Raw genomic sequence first — 23,292 nt, forward strand, 5'->3', positions numbered from 1 at the left:
ACTAACTCTCTCGTCTCATGCTTCTCTTACCCTACTTTTTCTAGCTAGCACCCGTTATTTTAATCGGGAAAATGTGTTTTTTTTTTCTTACATTAGTTGCACTTTTATAGGTACTGCGATGATAAAAAAATTAACTTTTTGTATTTATAAAAAAAAAATGTATGTAAAAAATTGATTGAATGCGAAATTAATAATACTCTATAAAGACTATATTTGAACAGTGGTGATTATTAACATGTATGATACATAAAATTTAGAACAGTAAATGTGTAGAAAAATTGTACTTGAAATAATGTTAATGACACTTATATATTTTTTTCTAATTTTAAAATAAACATTAATTTCTTTCCGTATTTAAAAATATTCATTTTATTTTATTTTAGTAAATGATAACCACATGAATAAAAGTCAGTAGAATGTTTGACATTTTAATGATGTAGAATATTGATATATGTTGTGAGATAAATGGTAACCAAGGAGGTAGCTTACCATGTTTTGTATATTATGAGTATTGAATTATGTTATGAAGTTGTTGTACAAGATGATGGTACTGATAATTTGGTGAGAAAGAGTCCAGAGGTTCCCGTACAACATTTTGTGAAGTGTGTATATGAAGCTAACTTTATCATGAATACTAGTTAAACTTGATAAAGAATCATATGTTTATATTAGATGGAAGGAAAATTGTAATACGATTCTAGTCATTAATTTCTTTTAAATAAGAGATAGTGGCATATTAATCAGTAATTCATGCTAGAAAATAAAAATAAAGAACGAGAGTCAAAACAATTAATCGCTGTACTCGTGCATTAAGAAGATTTGTGGTATAATTTCCACCTTTAATAAATTTTTGATATAAATATTTTTGTAATAAACTCGAACATTATTTCTTTCATCTTTAAATTAATTTATTTCTAATTTTTAATCTTTCAATTGTGTGAAATGATATTTTTCAAGTTGGACATTAGAACATTAGATGTGAAGAGTGATTTATTCAATATTTGTTACATAAATGTAATTAAGTGACATGCTTCTTTTAAAAATTTTGATGAAAGCCTAAACATACTTTTAGTCCTCCAAAGTTAGAGTATTTTTTTCTTTTGGTCTTCCACTTTTATATTTCGTTTGTTCAGTAATTTGATTTTGCCAAATGTTGCTTTTAGTATATGAAGTTAAATAATATTTGAAATATTCCCTTTATCATATATTTAAATTCTCATTCACATTGTTTAAATATCTCACTCAACCTTTTTTTAATCCACTTTTGTATTTTATAATTTCATTCAAAGGAACAGGAACTTTATCTAACTCCAATCGAACCAAAATCTCTTAAAAAGTCATGTTAGTCAATTAAACTAATGTGATCAATTTTACCACATTATCAATGTTACTAATGTAGTCTAATCCAATAATTAAAAAGAATACTATGAGAAATAATAGAACTTTTTTTTTTTTTTTACTTCAAAGACAAAAAGGAATGGTATAGGTTTAATATTCAAGCCTTTCAATAAAGTTAAAAAAAAAATCACATTACTCAATTAAGTCAGAATGTCAAAAATTATTGAGTACATCATTTATCACATTATGTTATAAATGTTTTCTAAGGTTAAAAATAGTATTTCACAATACTTGAAGACTAAACAATAACGTGTTAATGAAATGATGATTCCAAACAACTAAAAAAATATTTAAATCACTTTATTATTATAAGTTAAACTTAAAAATATTATTTTTATTTTTATTTAATTTAAAACGAACAAAAAACCAACCGAATATAATTTTTTTGTATAAACTCTACAAAATGGGCTGTTTATATTGGGCCATTGAGACTGACATAGTGAAACGGGCCGTGAGAAGTAGTCCATGACACACAAACCCAACCTAACAAGTATATTATTATTGCATGGGCACTTCATCGAAACCCTAGGGTTGTAAGGTGTTTTCTCATCACAAGATGGTTTCGCTGAAACTGCAGAAGCGCCTCGCCGCAAGCGTTCTCAAGTGCGGCAGAGGAAAGGTTTGGCTTGACCCCAATGAAGTCAACGAAATCTCCATGGCCAATTCTCGTACGAACTCTTTCTCTCCCGCTTTTTTGTCATTATTAATACTTTCGTTTTAGGTGCCATAGGATCTGAACTGTTCTGAGTTTTTGAACGCTTCCGTGAATATGCGGATGTTAACTCGAGCTATTTAATTCGTAGATTGCAAATCCTATTTAACTAGTGTTACCGTTGAATGTTGTTGTTTTTTCTAATCATTGCATAGCTTTTGGGGGAGCCAAATGCCTTATTTGAGGTTCTGTGTATCTTTTTTTTAAACACTTGGGTGGTTTTTGATTTTCAGGCCAAAACATAAGGAAGCTGGTTAAGGATGGGTTTATCATCAGGAAACCCACCAAGATTCACTCTCGCTCACGCGCCCGTCGGATGAAGGAGGCCAAGAGAAAAGGACGTCACTCTGGATATGGTAATTTTAGTCACAGCCCTAATTGCCCTTATGTGAAATCATTCGCTTTCATGGATTGGGGATCTAATCGTTGTTAGATAATTTGTTTTTTTTTTTATCTTCTCCATTGGTCACTTCTTTACAGTTTATGTAAATTAATATTATAAAGTAACCACTTTAAGGAATGGTTTGGGGTTTTTTAAGTAGCTTATGATATTTCAATAAGCTTTTTCCTGAAATAAGTTCTGCAGTATAACTAGTAAACAAATATTGCAACTTGTACAGAAATAGGTCAACCTACTTTTCTTTCGATCAAAAAAAATATACATAATTAGGTGCTTGTCGCCTGCATAGTATTTACTTATTGGATAAGGCTTTAATTTAGTTATTTATGTAATCGGACTTTAGTGTCCCAGACTTCATTGGTATATATGATGCAATTGTAAATATTTTAGTGGGTTGTTTTCCATTTTGGCAAAATATGTTGTTAAATGGTGGCATGGCAGAATAGTGTGGTGGGTTTTTTACGTTACTGTCATGTGTCATATGTGAAGGAGTCCCGCAATGGTGGCACCATAAGCCACAATTGTACGTTTGTATGGCATAATTTTGGCCTTCTGTCATTTTCTATGGATAAAACTCTTTATAATTGGGTTTATCAGTGTAATTGTTTTGCAAAATACCAAGTTTATATGAATTTTTTACGGGTGAAACATCTAGGAAATATTGGGATTACTTATACTGTTTCCTGAATAATACCAGGTAAGCGTAAGGGTACAAGGGAGGCAAGGCTTCCCACTAAAATCCTTTGGATGAGGAGAATGCGTGTGCTCAGACGCTTGCTTCGCAAGTACAGGGAATCAAAGAAGATTGACAAGCACATGTACCATGACATGTACATGAAGGTTAAGGGTAATGTTTTCAAGAACAAGAGGGTCTTGATGGAGAGCATACACAAGTCCAAAGCTGAGAAGGCAAGAGAGAAGACCTTGTCTGATCAGTTTGAGGCCAAACGTGCCAAGAACAAGGCCAGCAGGGAAAGGAAAATTGCCCGGAGGGAGGAGCGATTGGCCCAAGTGAGTTTCATACTGTGTTGAGTGGATATTACTTGTGAAAGTAGTAATTGGAGCACTTGGGGATTTAGGGCATTCAAAATTATTTTTGCTGAAATTGGAATTATAGAATTTGACCATTGGCTCTTCCTCTTGAAAAAATGTAGGGTCCAGGAGAAAAGGCATCAGCTGCACCCAGTGCTCCTGCTGCTACAGCATCACAGCCTGCCCAGTGAGTAGTCTAATTTATGCTTGTCCTATGTTTACACCCTTCGGGTTTTATGTGTTGTCTGATTGAACATCTTTCATTGCAGAGCACAAAAGAAATCCAAGAAGTGAGCCACATATTCTGATATTGGCTCGTAGAATTTTTGGGGCTGCCGTTCTCAGTTATTGTTCTAAAGTAGTTTTGACAAGTATTGTTGAATTTCTGTGTTGGTTTAGACCTTCTTTAGTTTTTATTTAAGTATATGAAATTATAACATTGCTCTTTCTCGCTTGTGTTTTGGCTTTTTTGTACGGATATCGTTACTGTTTCGGAAATACTTTTGTTAATTCTTTTATGGCTATGGCTTTAATGTTCTTTGAATCGTCTAGTCCCGATTGAATTTGTTTTATTCGCCGCTTAAACAATTCAACTACAAAAGCAAGTTGGCTACATGTAAATTAGCTCCGTCTCCCGTCTTGTCCACTTAGTGACTAGAGAAATTAGTTTTTTTAATACGTAACTTCAAACATTTTTAGTTTGTGTTTTTTAAACTAGTGAAACGTTCGTATTTCTTCTGCTCTGTGTAGTCCTATATGCCATCAATATCCGTATCATCTTAATGTTTTTCGATATCCTATACGCCCAAGATGTAGACTCCTGCAATATTCAAGAACTTAAACTATCTAGTGAATCTTTTAGATCAGTTAGATTTTACAGAATTACGTTAATATATATTGTTGTAACGTTTATGGTAATCGTAAATGCGAGACTGATTGATGAGATTAGTGCTATGTAAAATGCAAGGATAGGAAAGAATGAGATATTTTGTAATTTTGGAAAACATCATGCATGGATAGGCCAATTTCCTGTGAAGTATTTTGTTTATAAACTTCATAGAATGCTGTATTTTAATATAATTTTGTCAAAAGAATGTTCATTTGAGATATTTTAAACTGCATCTTACAAAAGGACTTCCCATATTTGTCAATGTAAATTATTTTCAGAATTATCTCATTTTTTTAGATATTTCAAAAATTATAATATATATATATATAATATATATATATATATATATATATATATATATATATATATATATATATATATATATATTCAAAGCAGTTGTTTTAAAATTTCATAATTTAAATACTTTTTTTTTATTTTACTTTTATTTAATGTTAAACAACACACCTTTCTACTTTAAGATTAACATACACTAATTAAAAATTGTTTAATAAGATTAAAATATTAGTATATCTAAGTTAAACCAAAATGGCTTGCTTATTTAATATACTGACCTTTCATTTATATATCACCTATAGGAGATGATAAATAAATATTTGTATTAATTAGACTTCAAATTTGAAAGGATCAATTATTTGAAATAATTTTAAGACATAAAACATTAAGAGATATAAAAAAGAAGATAGTAAAGTTTTCCTTACATGAAATATTTCTTATATATATATATGTATATTAACCTTAAACATTAAAATATAAAGGGTATAATATTAGGGTGGTGCTGAAAGCACATCAAGTATCAATGGTAAAATCGTATTATTGAAACACTTTAATTCAAGGCATACACTTAATTTTCGTTTGGTAAAATGAAAAGAAAAAAAAATTATGGTGGATATAAATAAATAAAAAATGAGAATAGCAGATAAATAGAGGAAACAAAGGTGTTTAATGAAAGAAAGAAAAAGAATAAGTAGGTGAGAAAAAAATTCTGAATAATATGAAAATAAGAATTGGAATTCGTAACTTTAAATTTATTCTTTTTTTTAATCAATCAACTTTATCAGTTAATTAAATACATAAAAGAAATTAAAGAATCATTGTTCCACGTATAAATTAGTGTGGTCATGGTGAAAGATATGCAATAATTGACATGACATTGAAGTGTATGAATAAAGAAATCTAAAGTACTTGGTCCTAATTTAGGGTTGGTTATTGTGATTGTGCGTAAAATTGATTCCCTATGCATAAAGATATTATTCATCGTTTTAGCTTTCATCCAACTATATGGCCAACTTAATGCGTTTCTGCAGTGAGAATCTTCAGAGTACCCGAGCGGTGCTTATGCTTTGATATAGAAATAAGAAAAGCTTGCCATAGTAAAGTGGAACCGGCCATTTTCCTTTCAAACATTAAACTCCAATCTACAAATTCGAAACCAAAGCTTCTTGGTATGTCCACTTATATAATACTCTTTTTCACAATATAGTTAAAGTTCAACACAAACTATAGACAGAAAATCTAACGAACCAAGTAACATGGTGAGAGATGAAGAACTGATATCGATACTTTCACTTTTATAGATAAATGCCACTAACGCAATATCTGAACTTTGTTCCATGTATTGTATTCTAGTTAAAATACGGCAGGAGTTCGGATGAAAACTGTTTGTTAGAAATATGCCTGACATAGTAATCCTAATCTACAGCTGCAAACTGTAAATTACCCAATTTAGTACATGCATAATGAGTAGGCTTACTCCATCTTGTCGACTACGATTGGAAGGTATGCAATTTTGCTGTCTTGGATATTAGAAACTTCTTTGATTGCGCCGAGTAGAAAAACCACTGTCGTCTTCATCTTTGATGAAAGCTTTAAATCTGGCGAGGCCACCACTTCCACTGTATGCTTGGCTTCTGTTTGTAGTTTGATGATCTGATGGATCTGGACTGCCACAAATCCCAAGTTTGACAATAAATGTAGCTGTGCTTCCTTTGCCAGGGCCCTCGCTCTCAATCCATATGTGACCTCCCATGAGGTTTACAAATCTGAATCAATTTTATGGAGTCAGACTTAATAGACGAAAGACAACGATTATTTACGCTTACAGTAATAACATCCATTTAGCATGTTGACAATTCAAAGTACTACTTGATGTTTCCCCCTACCTTTTACAAATTGCAAGTCCAAGACCTGCACCACTGCTAGGTCGGGCTGGTCCACTCCGAGACTGAGCAAACTTGGTAAAGAGATGAGGAATATCTTGTGGGGGAATCCCACATCCAGAGTCCTTAACCTAAACAAAGGATACGATGATGCTTGTGTTAATAATAATAACAACAAAGAAAAAGCAAATTTAAATTAACTTCTAACAGTTGCTAAATTGACGACAATGACAACAAAAATATCTTTGGATTAATTCCAAGGCTTTTTATCTCGGTATATCCGTATGGATGATCTGGATGTCTCAATCATTTAGATAACCTAAGAATACAATCACATCACTATATGAATGTAAAGCACGTGGGATTTTACTAAAAGTTATATCTAAAAATTTAAGAAAATTAAGGCTGAGATATTGAATGGCATAATCATAACCTGGACTCGAATGTAGAAATGACCATCACTTGATGTTGGATAGAACTCTGGAGGTCGCCAATCTTGTAAAGATTCTGGTTTTGCTACAGATGCTCTTATAGAAACATAACCCTCCTTAGTGAATTTCACAGCATTACCCACCACATTCAGAAGTGTTTGTGTTAACCGCTTTTCATCACCAATGGCATGCGTAGGCAGATCAGGAGCCAAAATTAAAGTAATGGGTAATTTTTTCACAGATGCTATTGGCTTTATCAGTTCAACAATCTGCATTTAAGATTAAAAACAAGACAATACAAAAATTCACTACACAGTAAAAGACAAGAGAATTATGTTACTGCTATTTCAGAACAATGAAGCATAAAAACTTATAGCAACTACCTCTCCCAAAACACCATGAAGGTTGAATTTGCCCATTTCCAATTCGAGGCTACCATCTTCAAGTCGAGAAAGATCTAGAACATCATTAATGAGTGTTGCCAAAACATTACTACTCTTCAACACTGTCTCTATCATAACCCTCTGCTCCGGAGTCAGTTCAGTCTCCAAGAGAAGTGACGACAATGCTATGATTGCATGCATTGGTGTCCTCATTTCATGATTCATGACGGCAAGAAAATCATTGCGAGCATGGATTGCCATCTCTGCCTCACGACGGGCCAAATCTAAAGCAACATTCTGCTCCATGAGTTGATCACGGGCTCGCATAGACTCCTCCAAAATAGCAGCATGAGAAAGGGCAACTGCTACCTGTTTGGAAACTAAAAATGAATTCAACAAGTAGAGGAATAGACACTGACCTTAAATGTTTTGAAAGTCCTAACAATACAGCCATGTTGCTCCATTTGACAGGAGACATAAAGAAAAAAAAAATCCCACCATGACACCAGAAAGTGTGGGCAAAATTTTGAAACGGCAATTTCCAAAAAACCAAACTTCAAACATGATACAAACATAGTCATTTAATTTAGTAAGAAAACAATATTCCAAGAAAGCATACAACTAGATGAAACGTTTCGCTTGTAATTAATATAGAGTTATTCATACTAGGAGGCATACATAGAAGCAGGGAATGAGGAATATCCCACACAACGAACTACTGATTATATTTAAGCTAAAAAGATATTCATCAGATTAGCTCAATCTCTTCTGCCAATATATGACACTAGACAGGATTAAATGTCTGTTTTCACCTTTACTGGATATCCAAAAGAGGTTTGTTACTATCCCACATCAACTAGGTATATAGACAAAGAACCCTTTATGATGACTTGGATCATGCTCCCCCCGAGTTAGTTTTTTCTTGAGCCTGTCCATTCTCAGTTTTAATATAGTATCAAGTCTATCCTATCCCTAATACCAGAGACATGATGAGATCTGTGTATTGACTACATGGTGGAGGTTGAATTAAATAGAGAAGTAATAAATACACATATCACAGACATTCTAATTGTCTTAATCACCAAGTGAAGAGCAAAAAAATACAGCAAAAAAATATTTTTATAACTATAATTACATCATTCGACCATGCTTCCACCTTTGCTAACTTTTATGGTTGAGTTTACCAAAAATTCACTATCTTTTTCATTACTATAATAACCATTTTCCCATTCTCTTGAATATTCCACACTCCAGAACAAGTTCCATATAACAGTAAGAACAGAACTTTCCAAGTGCCAATGACAATGGATATGACTGTCTAAGCAAACAAACAAGGAGTGAAGGAAAACACAGTAATGGAAGTAAGGTATGGGGAACATACAATCAAAAGCAAAACCGACAAGACAAGAAATGAAAACCAGTGTGATAAAGGAAATCTCAAATGAATACAATACCTGATCCGCAACCACATCAACAAGTTCCAACTCATGGTCTCGCCATTTTCTAACACTGTCAGTAGGGAGGATGAGAACCATGATTGCATAGCTCTTCGCTGATATATCGGGCCAATCATTAATTTGAAAATTGGACAAATTTAGAAGAGGCACCCGAACAGCAACAACTTCAGGCGGCACATATCTTCCCACAAGAGGTCTGATCCGGGCAAGTGGACAGGTGGGCGGTATCCGCATAGCTCGAGGGCTGTTGAAAACTTCATTGACAATAGGATTGTTCGTTTGCACTGTAGAGCCAACTTGAACATGGTAGGTTAAAGTATGGGACAGCTGCAGATTCAGACCATTTCTGGAAGGCATCCATAATGCACATTCCTCCAAGCCCAAAGTCCTCCCCAGCTCCACAAGAGTAGTCTTTAAAATTGTGTGTCTGTCAAGTGTGCTCCTAATTTCATGAGTCAACATTCTAACATGCCTTCCGGTCTCCTCCTGAGTAAGAATAAGTCCCATCTCCCTGTCAAGCTCCTCAGCCTTGTTCTTGAGGAACAGTTCACGCGTCTTGACACTCAACAGATCAGGAATGATGTGCACAAGCATCAGAGCCGTCGCGCAAGACACGATAGCACAAGACACTTTGGCAATCGTCATGACCACAGCAACAGCTTTGGAGTGCGGAGAGAACGTCCACAGGTTTATGAAATGAGTTGCTCCACAGAGGACAATAAAAGCACCAAACTGCATAAGCACCCATCTATACGGAAAGAAAGCCGACTTCTGCACAAAGTAGATGAGCTCCACCGGAATCGAAAAATACGCAAGAGCAATAAGAACATCCGAGATATACTGATACTTGACAAGAAGTTCATCCGGCGGATACTGCGTATCTATACAATCACAGGACTCCATCATCTATCCCCGTATGAACGGATCTGTAACAACAGGATTTAAAAATCATTCTATTGTATTCTAAAATATCATAAACTAGTATTCAAACTTCAAAATCAACATCAACAAGTGAACAGCATGAATTACACGGATGAATAAAACCTAAAACACGAGCTGAGAACCGAACCAAATACTAACAATAAAAGAAAATTAAAAAAAAATCTCCAACACGTTTCAATATATATTAGTGAAATCCAACAATCAGTGAAATCGTGATAAAATCTAGCGAAAAAAAAAATAACGGCGTATTTAATCTATAAAAAATAACGGTCAAAATAAATCTGGCACGAGAGCTAAACCAGTGAATTAAAGAAGGGTTGGAGTGTTGAGGAAACAGTATAGAGAAATCAGGAGAATGGATCGAATGATGGAGAGAGATGGAAGTGATTGTTACCAAAATAAGATGAAAAGGAGAAGTGGATCAGGTGGTGGAAGCGGTGGCCATTCGGTTAGGCGAAGAGGCGAAGCGGCGAAGAGGCGAAGAAGACAAAGGAAAGAAAGAAGGAGTGAGTTTGTTTGTGAGTAAGTTAAAAAAGCATGACATGAAATGAGGCACTGATTGAATTCATTAACCTTAACCCCTCTCACGGACAAGCATGGCAAACCCCCCCTACTCCGACTCGGGCGTGCCGTGCCCTTTTTTCCATGCTTCTCTCATTTTACTTTTCGCTTTACACACGTGCCACATCATTTTCGGATTGGCTGTCACCTTATTGTATCTTTTTTCTTTCTCATTTGTGGTAATATTTGCAAAAAGTTAATACGACTTGCTTTCTGTTTAGAGGTTAGGATTTTTTGTGCAAGGAAGTCAGAATTCATTGGACGGTGCTGGGCCTACTGGGTTTCACTTTTCTGTGTACGTGTAAATAAATTTGAAGTTGGATTCACCCATTCGCAAAAAATATTGAACCGCAAATACAGGATTTCTCAATTCTGCATCATTCAACTTTCTTAACTTTCTTTGAACTTGGTCCACTGTGTGGATGTGTGTTAACTTTTGCTTGGAGTGTTGACAAATTGGTGTTGAATCCAGCGCATCCGGTCCAAATTCCGAATTGCATTCTTTTGTTTATGAAAACCGACGGCTGCTGCGCCCATATCATCCAAAACAGCTTTTAATTAATCATAAATGCTTCACTAAAACACTAATTCCTCCCATAACTTTTGACTCACATTTCTGAGATATGTATGTAACCATAAAAAAATCAATATGTATTTGTTCTTAATCAAAATTTTTTTTTTCAGATAAAGTCCATTAGTGTTGTGAAATATGTTAAATATATCTTAAAATAAAGTTTAGAAAAGGATGAAAAGTTTACCACATACTAAGAATTATAAGTTCGTATTTGATGGGAATGAAAAAAAAAATTATTGAAACTAAAATCAGTATTTGTTCATTTTTAGATAAATCTAAAATATGTTTCACTTTTTTTTCTTCCCTAAACGTATATATTCACTTTTAACTTTCTTAATAAAGTAATATTTAATTTGGATCCAAGACGTAAAAAAAAAAATATGTAACAGTCTTATTTTTATATAGACTATGTTGTTGATGTTGATATATAAATCTTCATATTTATAGTCTCACAACTCAATTTTAAAGGCTGATAGATCGGTTGACGCAATGTTGCTTGTTGACACATAATCTCACAATTTTCACAGTGATCGTTGTATCCAACGGAAGGTGTTGTTGACTCGAACCGATCGACGTTGTGCAAATATCTCTTAACATCAATCGACTCTTATAAACATATCAACTCCTACTGTACAAGTTATTTGATTATATATTATTTATATTAAATATTATGATATATAACTATGACTAGATATTATTAGATGTTATATAAATTGAAAGTAGGAACTACAATATTAATATGCATTTCACCTTCGAGGATTTTACCCTTTTTTTTTTAAATTTAAATTTCAAATAAAGAATATTATCGGATAATGTTTTATATAATTCCCAGGTTTCCAGACTGATACCCAAACGTTTTCCTAAATTGTGAAGAGTTCTATACAATGATGTGATTTTCTCTCGATGCAAGTCCATCAAAATTGGGAATGGCCCATTTCGGGGTTGAATTCATCTAATAGTAATTTATATACCCTCTGCTTCACTCTCACTGTGAAACCACTCTTATCTTTCCGAAATGTCTTTGTTTTTATTAATCGGCAATGTTTTTAAATGCTTAAATGGTCAGTCCTAAAAGAACGGGAGAAAAAAAAGCATTTATAAAAATGAAAAGAAAAAAATAGAAAGCAATTATGCATTTGAATCTATTTAAACAATATCTCCATAAACATTTACAAAAGACGTAAAGTAAAAAAATAATATTTTATACATAAATTAAAAGCTATTTTTAAGTTTTTTTTTTCAAGTGAAAATATCCTGGCATGATATACATTGTACTGACAGATTTAAAAAGACGCACATGTATGTATGTGGGAGTGCAGTTGGCTGACTTGGTTAGGCTAATCATGCACTTGTTTTATAACTTTTAAGAAAAAGAGAACAATAAATCTATCATAAAAACTTCTTTGCTCATTTCCCATTTTTTTTTTCATTATTTCCATTAAAATATTTTATAGTTTCTCTCTTTTCTGATGCTGATATAGAAAAAAAAAAATGCAGTACAATAATCATAATAAATATATGGTTAAAATACTCTATTAGTCTTTGTTTTTGTACTAAAATCTCAAGTTGGTTTTCGTATTTTTATTAGTCTCAATTAGGTCCTTATTTTTGTAAATTAGTATCAATTAGGTCCTTTCCGTTAGTAGAGAACTAACACCGTTAAATAGGTGCCACGTGTCAGCTCCTCTTTTTTCGAATTTTTTTAATTTTTAAATTTTTTAAATTTTTTTAAAATATTTATGCCACGTGTCAGGTTTGTAGTGTGTCACGTGTCAATCTAATATGGTGACACATGTCAAATTATTGTATAAATCTCAATTTGGTCCGCATATTTGTTAATTTGATTTGATTTCAGTGCCAAATTTTTTAAAAAAAATTTAATTTCATGTGCTCCAAATTTAGAACAAATTTAATTTTTTTATAAATGTAATGATGATACTTTTATTACAAGTGATATTTCTATTACATATTTTTAACAATATTTAATTTATTTATATTTATATTTTACATTAAAATTTATTTAAAATTTATTTTAAAATTATAAATATATAGATTAATAAATTTATATTCGAAATATTTGTATAATATTCAATATCAACAATATTTTAGAGTTGGCTTAAAAATAACAATTTTATAAATTCAAATGTAAAATTTTAAAATAATTTTATAACAAATTAAAATAAATATATTTAAAATTTTAATATTAAATACAATTAATATTATTAAAATATTTAATAAAAATATCAATTTTAATAAAAATAATCATAACATTATATAAAAGTAAAATTTGGTCTAAATTTGGAGTGTCTGAAATTGAAATTTTTTTAAAAAAATTGGGACTCAAATCAAATTAAATTAACAAATATGAGGACCAAATTGAGATTCAAACAATAATTTGACATGTGTCACCATATTAGATTGACACGTGGCACACTACAGACGTGACACGTGGCATAAATATTTTTGAAAAAAAATTAAAAAATTACAAAAAAATTACAAAAATTCAAAAAAACGAGGAGCTGACACGTGACACCTACTTAACGGTGTTAGTTCTCTACTAACGGAAAGGATCTAATTGATACTAATTTACAAAAATGAGGACCTAATTGAGACTAATAAAAATACGAGGACCAAATTGAGATTTTGCGACAAAAACGAGGACCAACAGAGTATTTTAACCTAAATATATTATACTTTTTAAAACATGAAACATTTATAGGTTTAAACATTCTTTTTCATAAAATTATCGATTAGATCATTAGAATTTTTTCAGTTTTAATTTAGTCATTCGTGTTTTAAAATATTTTAGAAATCGATTCTTGTTAACACAATATTAACAATGTTAACCGATGTATATGTGTGTCAATCTATATTAGTCAAGTGTTGAAGTCCTACCATAATAGTGTAACATAATACTATTAGTGCTAGTGATGACAATGCGGGTCGGCATGGCCCACTTAGGCTTGGCCCGCATAAGGCCCGCACAACACGGGCTGGCCCGCCCTGCATATCATTTGGCTCGCGGGCTCGCAGGCTGGCCCGTTTTTTTTTTTATAATTTTTATGATAAAACTTTCAATGTTTAAAAATTAGAAAACTTTAAGAAGTTCACAAAATTAAGTAAAGACTTTGGAGAATTAGATGATAAATTGATAATTCAACATTTTCATCATATTCATACTATGACATACACAATATATTCTTTAAATTTTAACACATTAAAAATTACATAATACTTGTATTTTCCAGTTATACAAGAATTTGAAACGTTAATGCAAAAGTCTATAAAATAAGTAATTAATATACACAAGTACAATTTTTTTTTAATTTTATGCGGGCTTGCGGGCCGGCCCAATGAAACAGACCCTAATTGTCATCCCTAATTAGTGCCACGTGTTATCTTTGGGATATGTGCCATGTAAAAAATCTCAATTTAATATCAATTTGTTATTTTGTCTCAATTTTATTTTATTTTTTTTAATTGAAATTATATTACATATTTTTAAATTAAGATTAAATTTAACTTTATAATAGGTTTTACAATGATATGTTTATTAAAATTGATATTTTAATCAAGTTAAATTTATTTAAATTTATATTTTACATTAAACTTTATTTAAATTTTGTTTCATATTTAAATATATGGCTAATTTATATACAAAGGTTAAAGTTTATATAAAAACAACTTTATATATTTAAATGTAAATTTTTTAAATAATTTAAAATAAATACATTTATTAAAAATGTAACACAAAAATTTGAATAAAATCTAATATAAAATTCAAATTTAAATAAACTTAATCTTGTTAAAATTATATATTTTAATAATGATACCATTGTAACATCTATATAAAAGAACCTAAATCAATTTTAGGAAGGGATGAAATTGTTTGAATTAAAAAAATTGGACCCTTTTTCAACACATGCTAATATTTATTTAAATCAAAAAAGATTAAGAACAAATTAAAAATAAAAAATACTACAGTAAAATTAGTTAACATTTATAATATCGTATTAAGAAAAAAAACTAAATCGTAACGCATTTTAAATAATGGAAGAAATTAGATTAAAAAAAATAGAATAATAATATTTTAATTTATTTTTTTATTCATTTTTAATACACCACTTCAATCATTCTTTTCATCATCATATTATATTATTATAAAAAAATTAATAATTAAAAAAGTAAATCAAAAAAGTAAATCAAAATATTATTATAATATATATATATATATATATATATATATATTTTGTAGATAAACTTTGGTATGCATCTAAAAGTGTCTGAGCCGTTTTAAAACATATTTAATAAAATGTCTTGCAAGTTGAAAATGACCCTTTTGAGTCGTGCGAGGCTGCGACATAGCCACCGCACATTTCGTGATCTGCTTCCAACTACGAACTCCTCAACCAGTTTTAATTATCACGTGAACCTAATCCTTTGCTTTACATTCATACAAACATTTGAGTAGAGCAAAAATTAAATACATCTTCACCAATTTCCAAACTTGTTGGAGTTAATCAAATGGGTTTTTCAATTGCAAACTTGTGGATAATTTTGTTGAATGGTTTGGAGTTAGAGAGATTTATGTTTTTTTTTTCTTTGTTCTTTATCTCACATTAAGTATTTGGATAGCACTTATAAGATATCTATAAGATTTAGATAAATACATCGTCGCTTCTTACACAAGTTTAAATGTTATTTTGTTAATCCCAAATATTTGCTCATGTTTCGAAAGTTTAAATGTTATTTTGTTAATGATATAAAATCTTCCGAACTATTTGCTCATGTTTCGAAATAAGACTATTCTTCCAATATGTTAGAAAATTTGACAAAATATAAAGTAACTAATTCATTAAGAATATTAACGAAAAATAAATATATTTATTTTTTAATAATTTTTTTCCATGTCAGATACCAGTGGGTGGATAATAATGCGAGAGAGAAAAAAAAACAAGTAAAAATATCAATAAATATGTTAATGATTTAATAAAATAGAAGTGTATAAAATTTAAAATTAAAAGAGTGAATCTGGCATAAATTAAGTGCACATTTTGTCGTTTAATAAAGGTATTTTCAATATTAAATTGTTATTCGAATTAAACACAAATTTCAATTTTGGTATATTTTAATTTCAATACAAAATTTAATTTTGTTCGTTTTTTTTTCAACTTTTGTCATTATAAAATTATTAAATATGTTATAAAAATCATAAAACATTTTTTTATAAAAATATTAAACATTTATAAGAAAAAACTTAAATAAAGGAACATGTAAATTATTTTTTATATAATTATTATATTAATAATTTAATGTTTTATATTTATACATAAATTACATAGTTTTATAGTTAAAAACTATAATACAAAATCCACATTTTGTTTTAATGAATGATAATATGTTATAAGTAAAATATAGTTAAGTTTTAAAATATTTTTTAAGAGATATATTTATATTATTAGTTGCCAATTGATTCTAAGTTTATAACACGATTTTATTCATTATGGTTCTATTTTTAATTTGGAATTAATTTTCAAAATATTAAAAATTCACTTTTAGTCAAATTTTAGGTTTTAAATAACTTTTGGTTATATTTTACTGATTCAATTTAAATACCTTTAATAATAGATAAAGTTAAATCACAATCAATGTTTATTAAACTAAAACCTATTTAAACAATATATACAATATACAATATACATTTTACATATTGTTTTGTTTTTGTGTAAGGTCGAATGTGCACTTAAATAATTTGTTAGTGCGTTTACTCTAATAAAATTTTTTTATGTGTTCAGTCAGGTAATATGTGGGTATGTATATGTTAAAGTGGTCCGATGTTAAAATCAGTTAAAACTTAATTAGTCAAAAATGCTATAATAAATATATAATAAATATATTATTATACGTTTAACTTGTATTTATAATTTTCTTTATTATTTTTATTAGGTAGGACCCACAATTTCATTATCTTTAAACTTGTTTAAGTTAATCGTATATTTAACTTATTTTATTGATGACTAATCAAATTTTTTGCTCAACTCAGTCACTCGTTCATTTGTTTATTCAACCATACGGATCAACGTATATAGTACATATATTAAAAAATAAATAAAAAACATTAAACATCAAATTTGTTTATTTCAATTTCCACGTGTTAAATCTCATGACATATGTATTTTGTATTTATATACATCATGTGAAGCATAATTTTTATTGTGAATTCAGTATGATCATCTTTATATTTATTTATTTTCTTTTTTTAATACATTTTTATGTGACAACAAATATTTATTTATTTATATATTTTAATAAATTTTTACGTGACAAAAAATCATCAATAAACTTTAGAGTTTAAATACAATTGAGATGTCAATAGAGATTTAATATGAACTTATTCATAGAAAGACGATTCCACGCAAATTTGCAGTAAATGTTTAATTTATGTCTCTCTGGCATAAAGGTAATTTTGTTAACTTTGGTAAGTAAAAAAAGTTACACCTGATCGCAGTACATTCTTAATATACGTGTGTTCATACTAAACAACCCCTAACAGTGCACATTTATTACATTTTTAAATGGATGCAACATTTGTATGGTAAGAATTAATTTGTTACTAAGGTGGGTAAAAACAAATAATTAGTCTGTTTTAATATTAAATTAAAACAAATAATAATTTTATTGGTAGAATATAAGTTTGCACAGATGAGATAGGTGGGTTGCTCAACACGTGACTTAAGCGCAAATTAATGTAATCAATTAATAAATTAAAATATAAATATTGTCGAGATTTATTTAAGAATCTCTGAAATATTATTAGCTTCGTATTAGTTTGTTTCTTGTTGGATGCGTATAAATTTGTTAATGTACAAGGTAATAGAAATGTACAAGCTGTCATTCTGGTATTCCCTTTTTAGCTGTCTCTTTCTCTTACCACCACCCTTTTCTTTAATATTATTATTTTTATTTTATTTTTTGAGTACAAAGTACTTCTCTAGCATTATATACGAAATACGGGTCCTCTCTTTCTATTGTTCTGTATTCTATGTTCTTCATCTAAGTCCCTCCCTCTCTTTGCTCCATGCAACTGTTCTTGCACTGGATTCAGAACTTCGTGGCCTCATTGCAGTTTCAACTTGCTGCTGCTCAAGCACACATGAAGGAGCTAGTAAGTACGTTGTCTTGTAATGCGATAACATATTTTAAACTAAGGTTTTTTCCATTAGTGTTGTTATGAACCGTTTTTTTAATTTGTTTTCAATCTCAGATATCCTGTAGAATAGTTTGTTTCACAGGCTTCAACAATCACAGCATGTTTTTATTTTTGTTCCTGAGTCTGGCTTTTACAGTACGCTTCCAAGTTCAAACAGCAGTCATAAATTTACGTCAATATCTTGTCAGGACTTAGGATCCAATTTAGAATTACGACAGTTTGAGAGAATGGAGATTGGTGACTCCGCTAAGGTAGGTTAGTTGAGATATTGCTTTCTTGTCTGTGAAAATGAATGTAAAGTAGAGATCTTTGAAGTTCATTTGAAGTTCAGTAGTATGGTAAGATAAGCTATTATTTTCGTATAAAATTTTCCGATTCGGAAATAGAATTTCAAATGCTTTTCTGGGGAAGCATTTGGATATCTCTATAGTGACGGTTATGCTTCTAAACATTGTATCGAACTGAATGGATTGTTAGCGTTTGAGAAGAAGCACTTTGTTATTGCAAAGTTGGAATTGCACTTTAGTTCTTCTCCTTTTCTATCTTCTTTTTAGGTGGCAGTGCTTTTCCTTGTGGCAATATGTGCTGCTGTGGAAAGCAACGGAGAAGACAACGGTGGACCATGTAAACAGAATGCGTTGAATGCGAGGCCTCACAGTGTGTCGATCTTAGAGTTTGGGGCTGTTGGAGATGGAATAACACTGAACACCGTTGCGTTCCAAAACGCAATATTTTATCTCAAGTCATTTGCTGACAAAGGGGGTGCCCAACTATATGTTCCATCTGGTACATGGCTTACTGGGAGTTTTAACCTCACCAGTCACCTCACTCTGTTCCTTGAGAGAGGTGCTACCATCATTGCATCTCAGGTTCAGTTCTATTTTATCTTCGAGCTCAATGAAAAAAATTACTATTACTATTATATTGGAAAATATCTCTTGAAAAATTTTATTTATACTTTTTTTTTTTTTATATCTTTTATCACTTCAGGATTGTTCTCATTGGGATGTTGTGGATTCGCTCCCTTCTTATGGTAGAGGAATTGGGAGATATCGCAGTTTAATATACGGACAGAATTTAAGCGATGTGGTGGTTACTGGTAAGAAGCTTCTTTCATTACCATTTTATCTTTCTAGTATTTGGTATATGCAGAGTATTTCTTTCTCACTTGAATTGGTATATTTAACAAATGCAACAGGTGATAATGGAACAATAGACGGGCAAGGTTCTGTCTGGTGGGAGCTGTTCAGTTCTCATTCCTTAAACTACAGTCGACCAAATCTTATAGAATTTGTTGATTCTGTTGATGTCATAATTTCCAATTTGACTTTTGTAGACTCTCCAGCTTGGGGCATCCATCCGGTATATTGCAGGTACCACAATCTCATTTTTGGGTTTACTCACTAATTTCTAGAAGGAAACTGTTTTTCCCCATTTTTAATCTTCTTTCGACAACGCAGTAACGTTCAAATTCAGAACATTACTTCTCGTGCACCTGCCGAATCCCCTTACACAAGTGGCATAGTTCCAGGTATATCAATTACTTTTAGTTGTCTCATAGCACACAAGCTACACACCTTTATTTCGCAACCAGTTTGATCTGTAATTATAGCTGAAGAAAGCCTTGTTTACTGTTAATTGGTTTATTGGTCCCGTTAATAATACCCTTGCTTTTTGTTTGTTCAATTCTCAAAGGTGTTTTTCATCATTTTGATATTTTCGACATGCACTTTAGTCACGTACTGGTGGTAGTATCTTGCATTGCTTTTCTTCATGGCTCATTAGTTCTTGCAACTTTCAGATTCTTCTAAGGATGTTTGCATCGAGAACAGTAACATTAGCTCTGGTCATGATGCAATTGTGTTGAAGAGTGGCTGGGATCAGTATGGAATTGCCTATGGAAAACCAACCTCGAGTGTTCAAATCAGCAATGTTTACCTACAATCATCGTCAGGTGCTGGCTTGGCTTTTGGGAGTGAGATGTCAGGGGGAATATCAGATGTTATTGCAGAAAAGCTTCATATACTTAACTCGCCTATAGGCATTGAACTGAAAACAACTAGGGGCAGAGGTGGCTATATGAAAGGCATCCTCATTTCTGATGCAGAATTGGAAAATATTCATTTGGGAATAAGCATGACAGGATACTCCGGTTTCCATCCAGACGACAAGTATGACACAAGTGCACTTCCAGTTGTTGATAGCATTACTTTCAAGAATGTGATGGGTGCAAATATTGATGTTGCGGGGAATTTTTCAGGAATATTTGAATCACCATTCTCAACAATCTGTCTTTCAAACGTGACTTTTTCTCTCAGTTATGAGCTATCCCCTTCATGGTTCTGTTCTAATGTGATTGGTTTCTCCGAGGAGGTGATTCCTGAGCCATGTCCCGATCTCCAGAGCTCGTATTCCAAGTTCTCCTTTTCTTGCTTTCCTTCCCTATATCCACACTCTAGTAGTAATATCTCAGGCTCTTTAGACCAAGAACTATAGTCACCCAATGCATCTAAAGCCTCTTCAACTTCGTCCAATTTTCCAATAAACCAAAATTCTTGATGCAAATATGTTCCTTCTCTTCAACATTCAGTCAACCTTCCATTTCTTGGTGTCAAGTCCAGATAGTACATTCATGTACAGCCTCAATTTCTTCATTCATGTAAGAAAATTTTTGATGGTGGTGTACAGGCAAAGACGCTTTTTGCTTTGGACGTATCATTTAAAACAAAGGAGTGCTACCTTGATTCTTTGTCTATCGTGAATTGGCTCTGTGGTACACTGTGTATTGGTTTTGATAAAGCAAAGCTGACAGTTTTCTCTTTAATTCACATTATATGATTGCTTCTGTTGACTTGCTTGGTATGGCAGAAGCATGCACGGTGATGGAATTTATTAACCTTGAATTCCATGACACTGTGTTTTCTTATCACAGCCAATCTTAAAATAACACGCGGACAGGAATATTAGGAGGTAGATTTTGATTAACAAGGTTGAAAGATTTGTGTCCTCTATCCAACGTTAGGTCAGTGGTCTTGATTCTTCTGCTTTTCCTTTTCTCCATTGGTAGACAGCTATACTTGACTAAATCTGATGGATCGCGAGTGGCCACCAATTCCACCAATGGCCGTGCATTGTCCCACTCCACCCTGGAGCTGGGAAACCTGAATCAGATGGTTACATCACTTCACCTTTCTTACGTACCATCTAATTAATGGAGCCACCACTAAACCTAAACCAAGAATTCGCGTGCAAAACATGGTCACCATTGTCATCAAATCTATAAGCGATACGTTACTTTCTTCATTTGCATTATATTCACAGATATGTAGGTACTATCATGTTTTTCTTTGCAAGAACTTGTAAGGATTTTCTAAAACAAAGAGATTCTCGTACGCTTTTAAGTCAATGAATAATTAAAAAGTCGTTACTTCCAACAATTATTTAATGATGATTGCTTTTCTTTTATTTGAAATGGAGGGCCCTCCCTGGTACCATGTCTTTTGCATTAGTATTTTTTTCAACACCATCAAGAACTTTGCTAGTAAAATTGATTGATTTAAGAGTGAGAAGCATTTGGCTTATACACTTGTCAGCTTAATTTTGATAGCAGAAAATTTAACAATGTTAATAATTATCAACTCTGTAAAGGGTAGAATGATAGAATGTGATAAAAATAAGTTATAATTAATTGAATGTAACAAGGAAATCATGAAATACGCGTCCTCTTTGTAGGACATGGAGACGAATTACAGCTAAACCCAGACTCCCCTATCCCTTCATTTTCTTTCATCATCATATCCCTTAACAGTCCTTGTAGATCCTCCGTTGTTCCTTTCTCATCCTGAAAAACAATTAAGATCCAAAATCAATTAGAACTATTATGTTTTAAGAAGAAAATCAATAAATAAAAACTCCTCTCAGTGCCAAGATACTAACCAAGGGTTCAATGTAGAATGCCATATACTTAATATCCAAGTCTTGTTTTGAAGTTATAAAATGCAAGTAGGGTCACTTTTCTCAACCTAGAATGGTTTGAAGAACTAATTTTTTTTTTTTTCAATTTAGGAGACATGAAAACAAAGTTATCTAAAATTTTAGATACTTAAAATTATTAAACTGAATCTAAATATACGATTTAAATTAATTTAAGTACACTGAAGCAAGTTTTTAATTATTTAAAATTAGTTTCAATAAAATCAATCTCAATATACTTCTGCTTCACCATTTGCATACCTTGGGTCTTTCATTCTGCATCATCAAGATCATTTCTTGCATGAAATCAACAAATCCCTGTAATTTTGACATACGAAATTCAGCCATCAAATCTCATATTCTAATTAATTAATAATTCATAATTCATAACATAAAACCCACCTCATCATCATCCTCTCCAATTAGACCAAACAAACCAGCATCATATATCCTTCTCTTCCCTGTGTTGGACAAAACTATATTTACAAAGGAAAACAGACACATTCAGTTGCGGTTTTATCATAATAGAAGTGACATATACGTTGGATTTGTTGTCGTGAAGTAAAGCACCTGAATAAGCCTCTTGAACGTGCTGAAACCGTTTTTTTGCCTCCGGTGCAAACTTTGGGTCCTTGCTCCATCTATCAGGATGCCACTTCTTTTAACCAAAAAGTTCAACACAAATGCACTCGATTCAGAACCATGTTAAATTCAAAAACAAATGACAATAATGTTACTGACAATAACATAAACATGGTACAATGTTTAAGTTTAAACAAGACAATACCAGAGCCATCTTCCGATAAGCGCATCGAATTTCACCATCGCTCGAATGTTTGCCAATCCCAAGCACCGAATAGAAGCAAACGGCGTCGTTTGACATTTTTGCTTGGAACAATTATAACCCAAAGGTGAATGTTGTTATTTTAGTTAAACGATGTGGGAGGTGGTGGAGGTTCTCGTAGTTTTTTATGTTGTCAGAAAGGTTTGGAAGTGAAAGATCCATGTCGTGCTCTGCACCCAGAAACTTCCAGAGATTTCCTTTCGGTCTTCCTCGTCCACCAGTTACTCGACCAATAATCAATGAATGTTCCCAGGTTGTACCAAAGCACAAATTGTTCTTGCCCAGCCACATAAATTCAATTATTTATTTA

At 31.6% G+C, this 23,292-nt stretch overlaps 4 protein-coding genes across 6 annotated transcripts; 2 read left to right on the forward strand and 2 right to left on the reverse strand.

The window, feature by feature from the left end:
- Positions 1–1,887: 1,887 nt before the first annotated feature.
- Positions 1,888–4,086, forward strand: LOC114162856 (large ribosomal subunit protein eL19x). The gene is made up of 5 exons (XM_028046841.1): positions 1,888–2,066; positions 2,344–2,466; positions 3,208–3,521; positions 3,665–3,729; positions 3,812–4,086. The coding sequence occupies exons 1-5, from the start codon at positions 1,955–1,957 to the stop codon at positions 3,834–3,836; spliced, it is 639 nt and encodes a 212-aa protein (XP_027902642.1). The 5' UTR covers positions 1,888–1,954; the 3' UTR covers positions 3,837–4,086.
- A 1,906-nt stretch (positions 4,087–5,992) lies between these two features.
- On the reverse strand, positions 5,993–10,529 carry ERS1 (ethylene response sensor 1). 2 transcript variants are annotated; one of them, XM_028068752.2, is made up of 6 exons: positions 10,216–10,529; positions 8,877–9,805; positions 7,423–7,791; positions 7,042–7,308; positions 6,612–6,739; positions 5,993–6,491 (listed from the first exon to the last, which is right to left on the reverse strand). In XM_028068752.2, the coding sequence occupies exons 2-6, from the start codon at positions 9,783–9,785 to the stop codon at positions 6,254–6,256; spliced, it is 1,911 nt and encodes a 636-aa protein (XP_027924553.2). In that variant the 5' UTR covers positions 9,786–9,805; positions 10,216–10,529; the 3' UTR covers positions 5,993–6,253. The 2 variants fall into 2 exon arrangements, with proteins under 2 accessions (XP_027924553.2, XP_027924560.2); XM_028068759.2 differs by having other exon boundaries at positions 10,121–10,238.
- Positions 10,530–17,983: 7,454 nt separating this feature from the next.
- Positions 17,984–21,017, forward strand: LOC114162678 (putative polygalacturonase). 2 transcript variants are annotated; one of them, XM_028046635.2, is made up of 6 exons: positions 17,984–18,121; positions 18,721–19,035; positions 19,157–19,265; positions 19,365–19,539; positions 19,627–19,697; positions 19,968–21,017. In XM_028046635.2, the coding sequence occupies exons 1-6, from the start codon at positions 18,035–18,037 to the stop codon at positions 20,660–20,662; spliced, it is 1,452 nt and encodes a 483-aa protein (XP_027902436.1). In that variant the 5' UTR covers positions 17,984–18,034; the 3' UTR covers positions 20,663–21,017. The 2 variants fall into 2 exon arrangements, with proteins under 2 accessions (XP_027902436.1, XP_085530427.1); XM_085674301.1 differs by lacking the exon at positions 17,984–18,121 and adding an exon at positions 18,144–18,417.
- Positions 21,018–21,821: 804 nt separating this feature from the next.
- On the reverse strand, positions 21,822–23,215 carry LOC114165083 (uncharacterized). The gene is made up of 5 exons (XM_028049739.2): positions 22,926–23,215; positions 22,709–22,796; positions 22,541–22,614; positions 22,400–22,456; positions 21,822–22,007 (listed from the first exon to the last, which is right to left on the reverse strand). Exons 1-5 carry the CDS (start codon positions 23,019–23,021, stop codon positions 21,873–21,875), a joined length of 450 nt encoding a protein of 149 aa, XP_027905540.1. The 5' UTR covers positions 23,022–23,215; the 3' UTR covers positions 21,822–21,872.
- Between the last annotated feature and the right edge of the window lie 77 nt (positions 23,216–23,292).

Source organism: Vigna unguiculata, chromosome 1 (assembly GCF_037176805.1).
Source record: "Vigna unguiculata cultivar grain cowpea cultivar isolate G323 ecotype 2 chromosome 1, ASM3717680v1, whole genome shotgun sequence".
Taxonomy (NCBI): Eukaryota; Viridiplantae; Streptophyta; class Magnoliopsida; order Fabales; family Fabaceae; genus Vigna; species Vigna unguiculata.

Coding starts and splice junctions, on each gene's coding strand:
- LOC114162856 (XM_028046841.1), top strand. CDS start 1,955: ATGGTTTCGCTGAAACTGCAGAAGCGCCTCGCCGCAAGCGTTCTCAAG. Junction 2,067..2,343: donor AATCTCCATGGCCAATTCTC/GTACGAACTCTT, acceptor TTTGATTTTCAG/GCCAAAACATAAGGAAGCTG. Junction 3,522..3,664: donor GGGAGGAGCGATTGGCCCAA/GTGAGTTTCATA, acceptor GAAAAAATGTAG/GGTCCAGGAGAAAAGGCATC.
- ERS1 (XM_028068752.2), bottom strand. CDS start 9,785: ATGATGGAGTCCTGTGATTGTATAGATACGCAGTATCCGCCGGATGAA. Junction 6,740..7,041: donor ATTTCTACATTCGAGTCCAG/GTTATGATTATG, acceptor TCCTTTGTTTAG/GTTAAGGACTCTGGATGTGG. Junction 6,492..6,611: donor GGACTTGCAATTTGTAAAAG/GTAGGGGGAAAC, acceptor AAATTGATTCAG/ATTTGTAAACCTCATGGGAG.
- LOC114162678 (XM_028046635.2), top strand. CDS start 18,035: ATGCAACTGTTCTTGCACTGGATTCAGAACTTCGTGGCCTCATTGCAG. Junction 19,036..19,156: donor CTACCATCATTGCATCTCAG/GTTCAGTTCTAT, acceptor TTATCACTTCAG/GATTGTTCTCATTGGGATGT. Junction 19,540..19,626: donor ATCCATCCGGTATATTGCAG/GTACCACAATCT, acceptor TCGACAACGCAG/TAACGTTCAAATTCAGAACA.
- LOC114165083 (XM_028049739.2), bottom strand. CDS start 23,021: ATGTCAAACGACGCCGTTTGCTTCTATTCGGTGCTTGGGATTGGCAAA. Junction 22,457..22,540: donor TTGGAGAGGATGATGATGAG/GTGGGTTTTATG, acceptor TCAAAATTACAG/GGATTTGTTGATTTCATGCA. Junction 22,008..22,399: donor TGCAGAATGAAAGACCCAAG/GTATGCAAATGG, acceptor ATTGTTTTTCAG/GATGAGAAAGGAACAACGGA.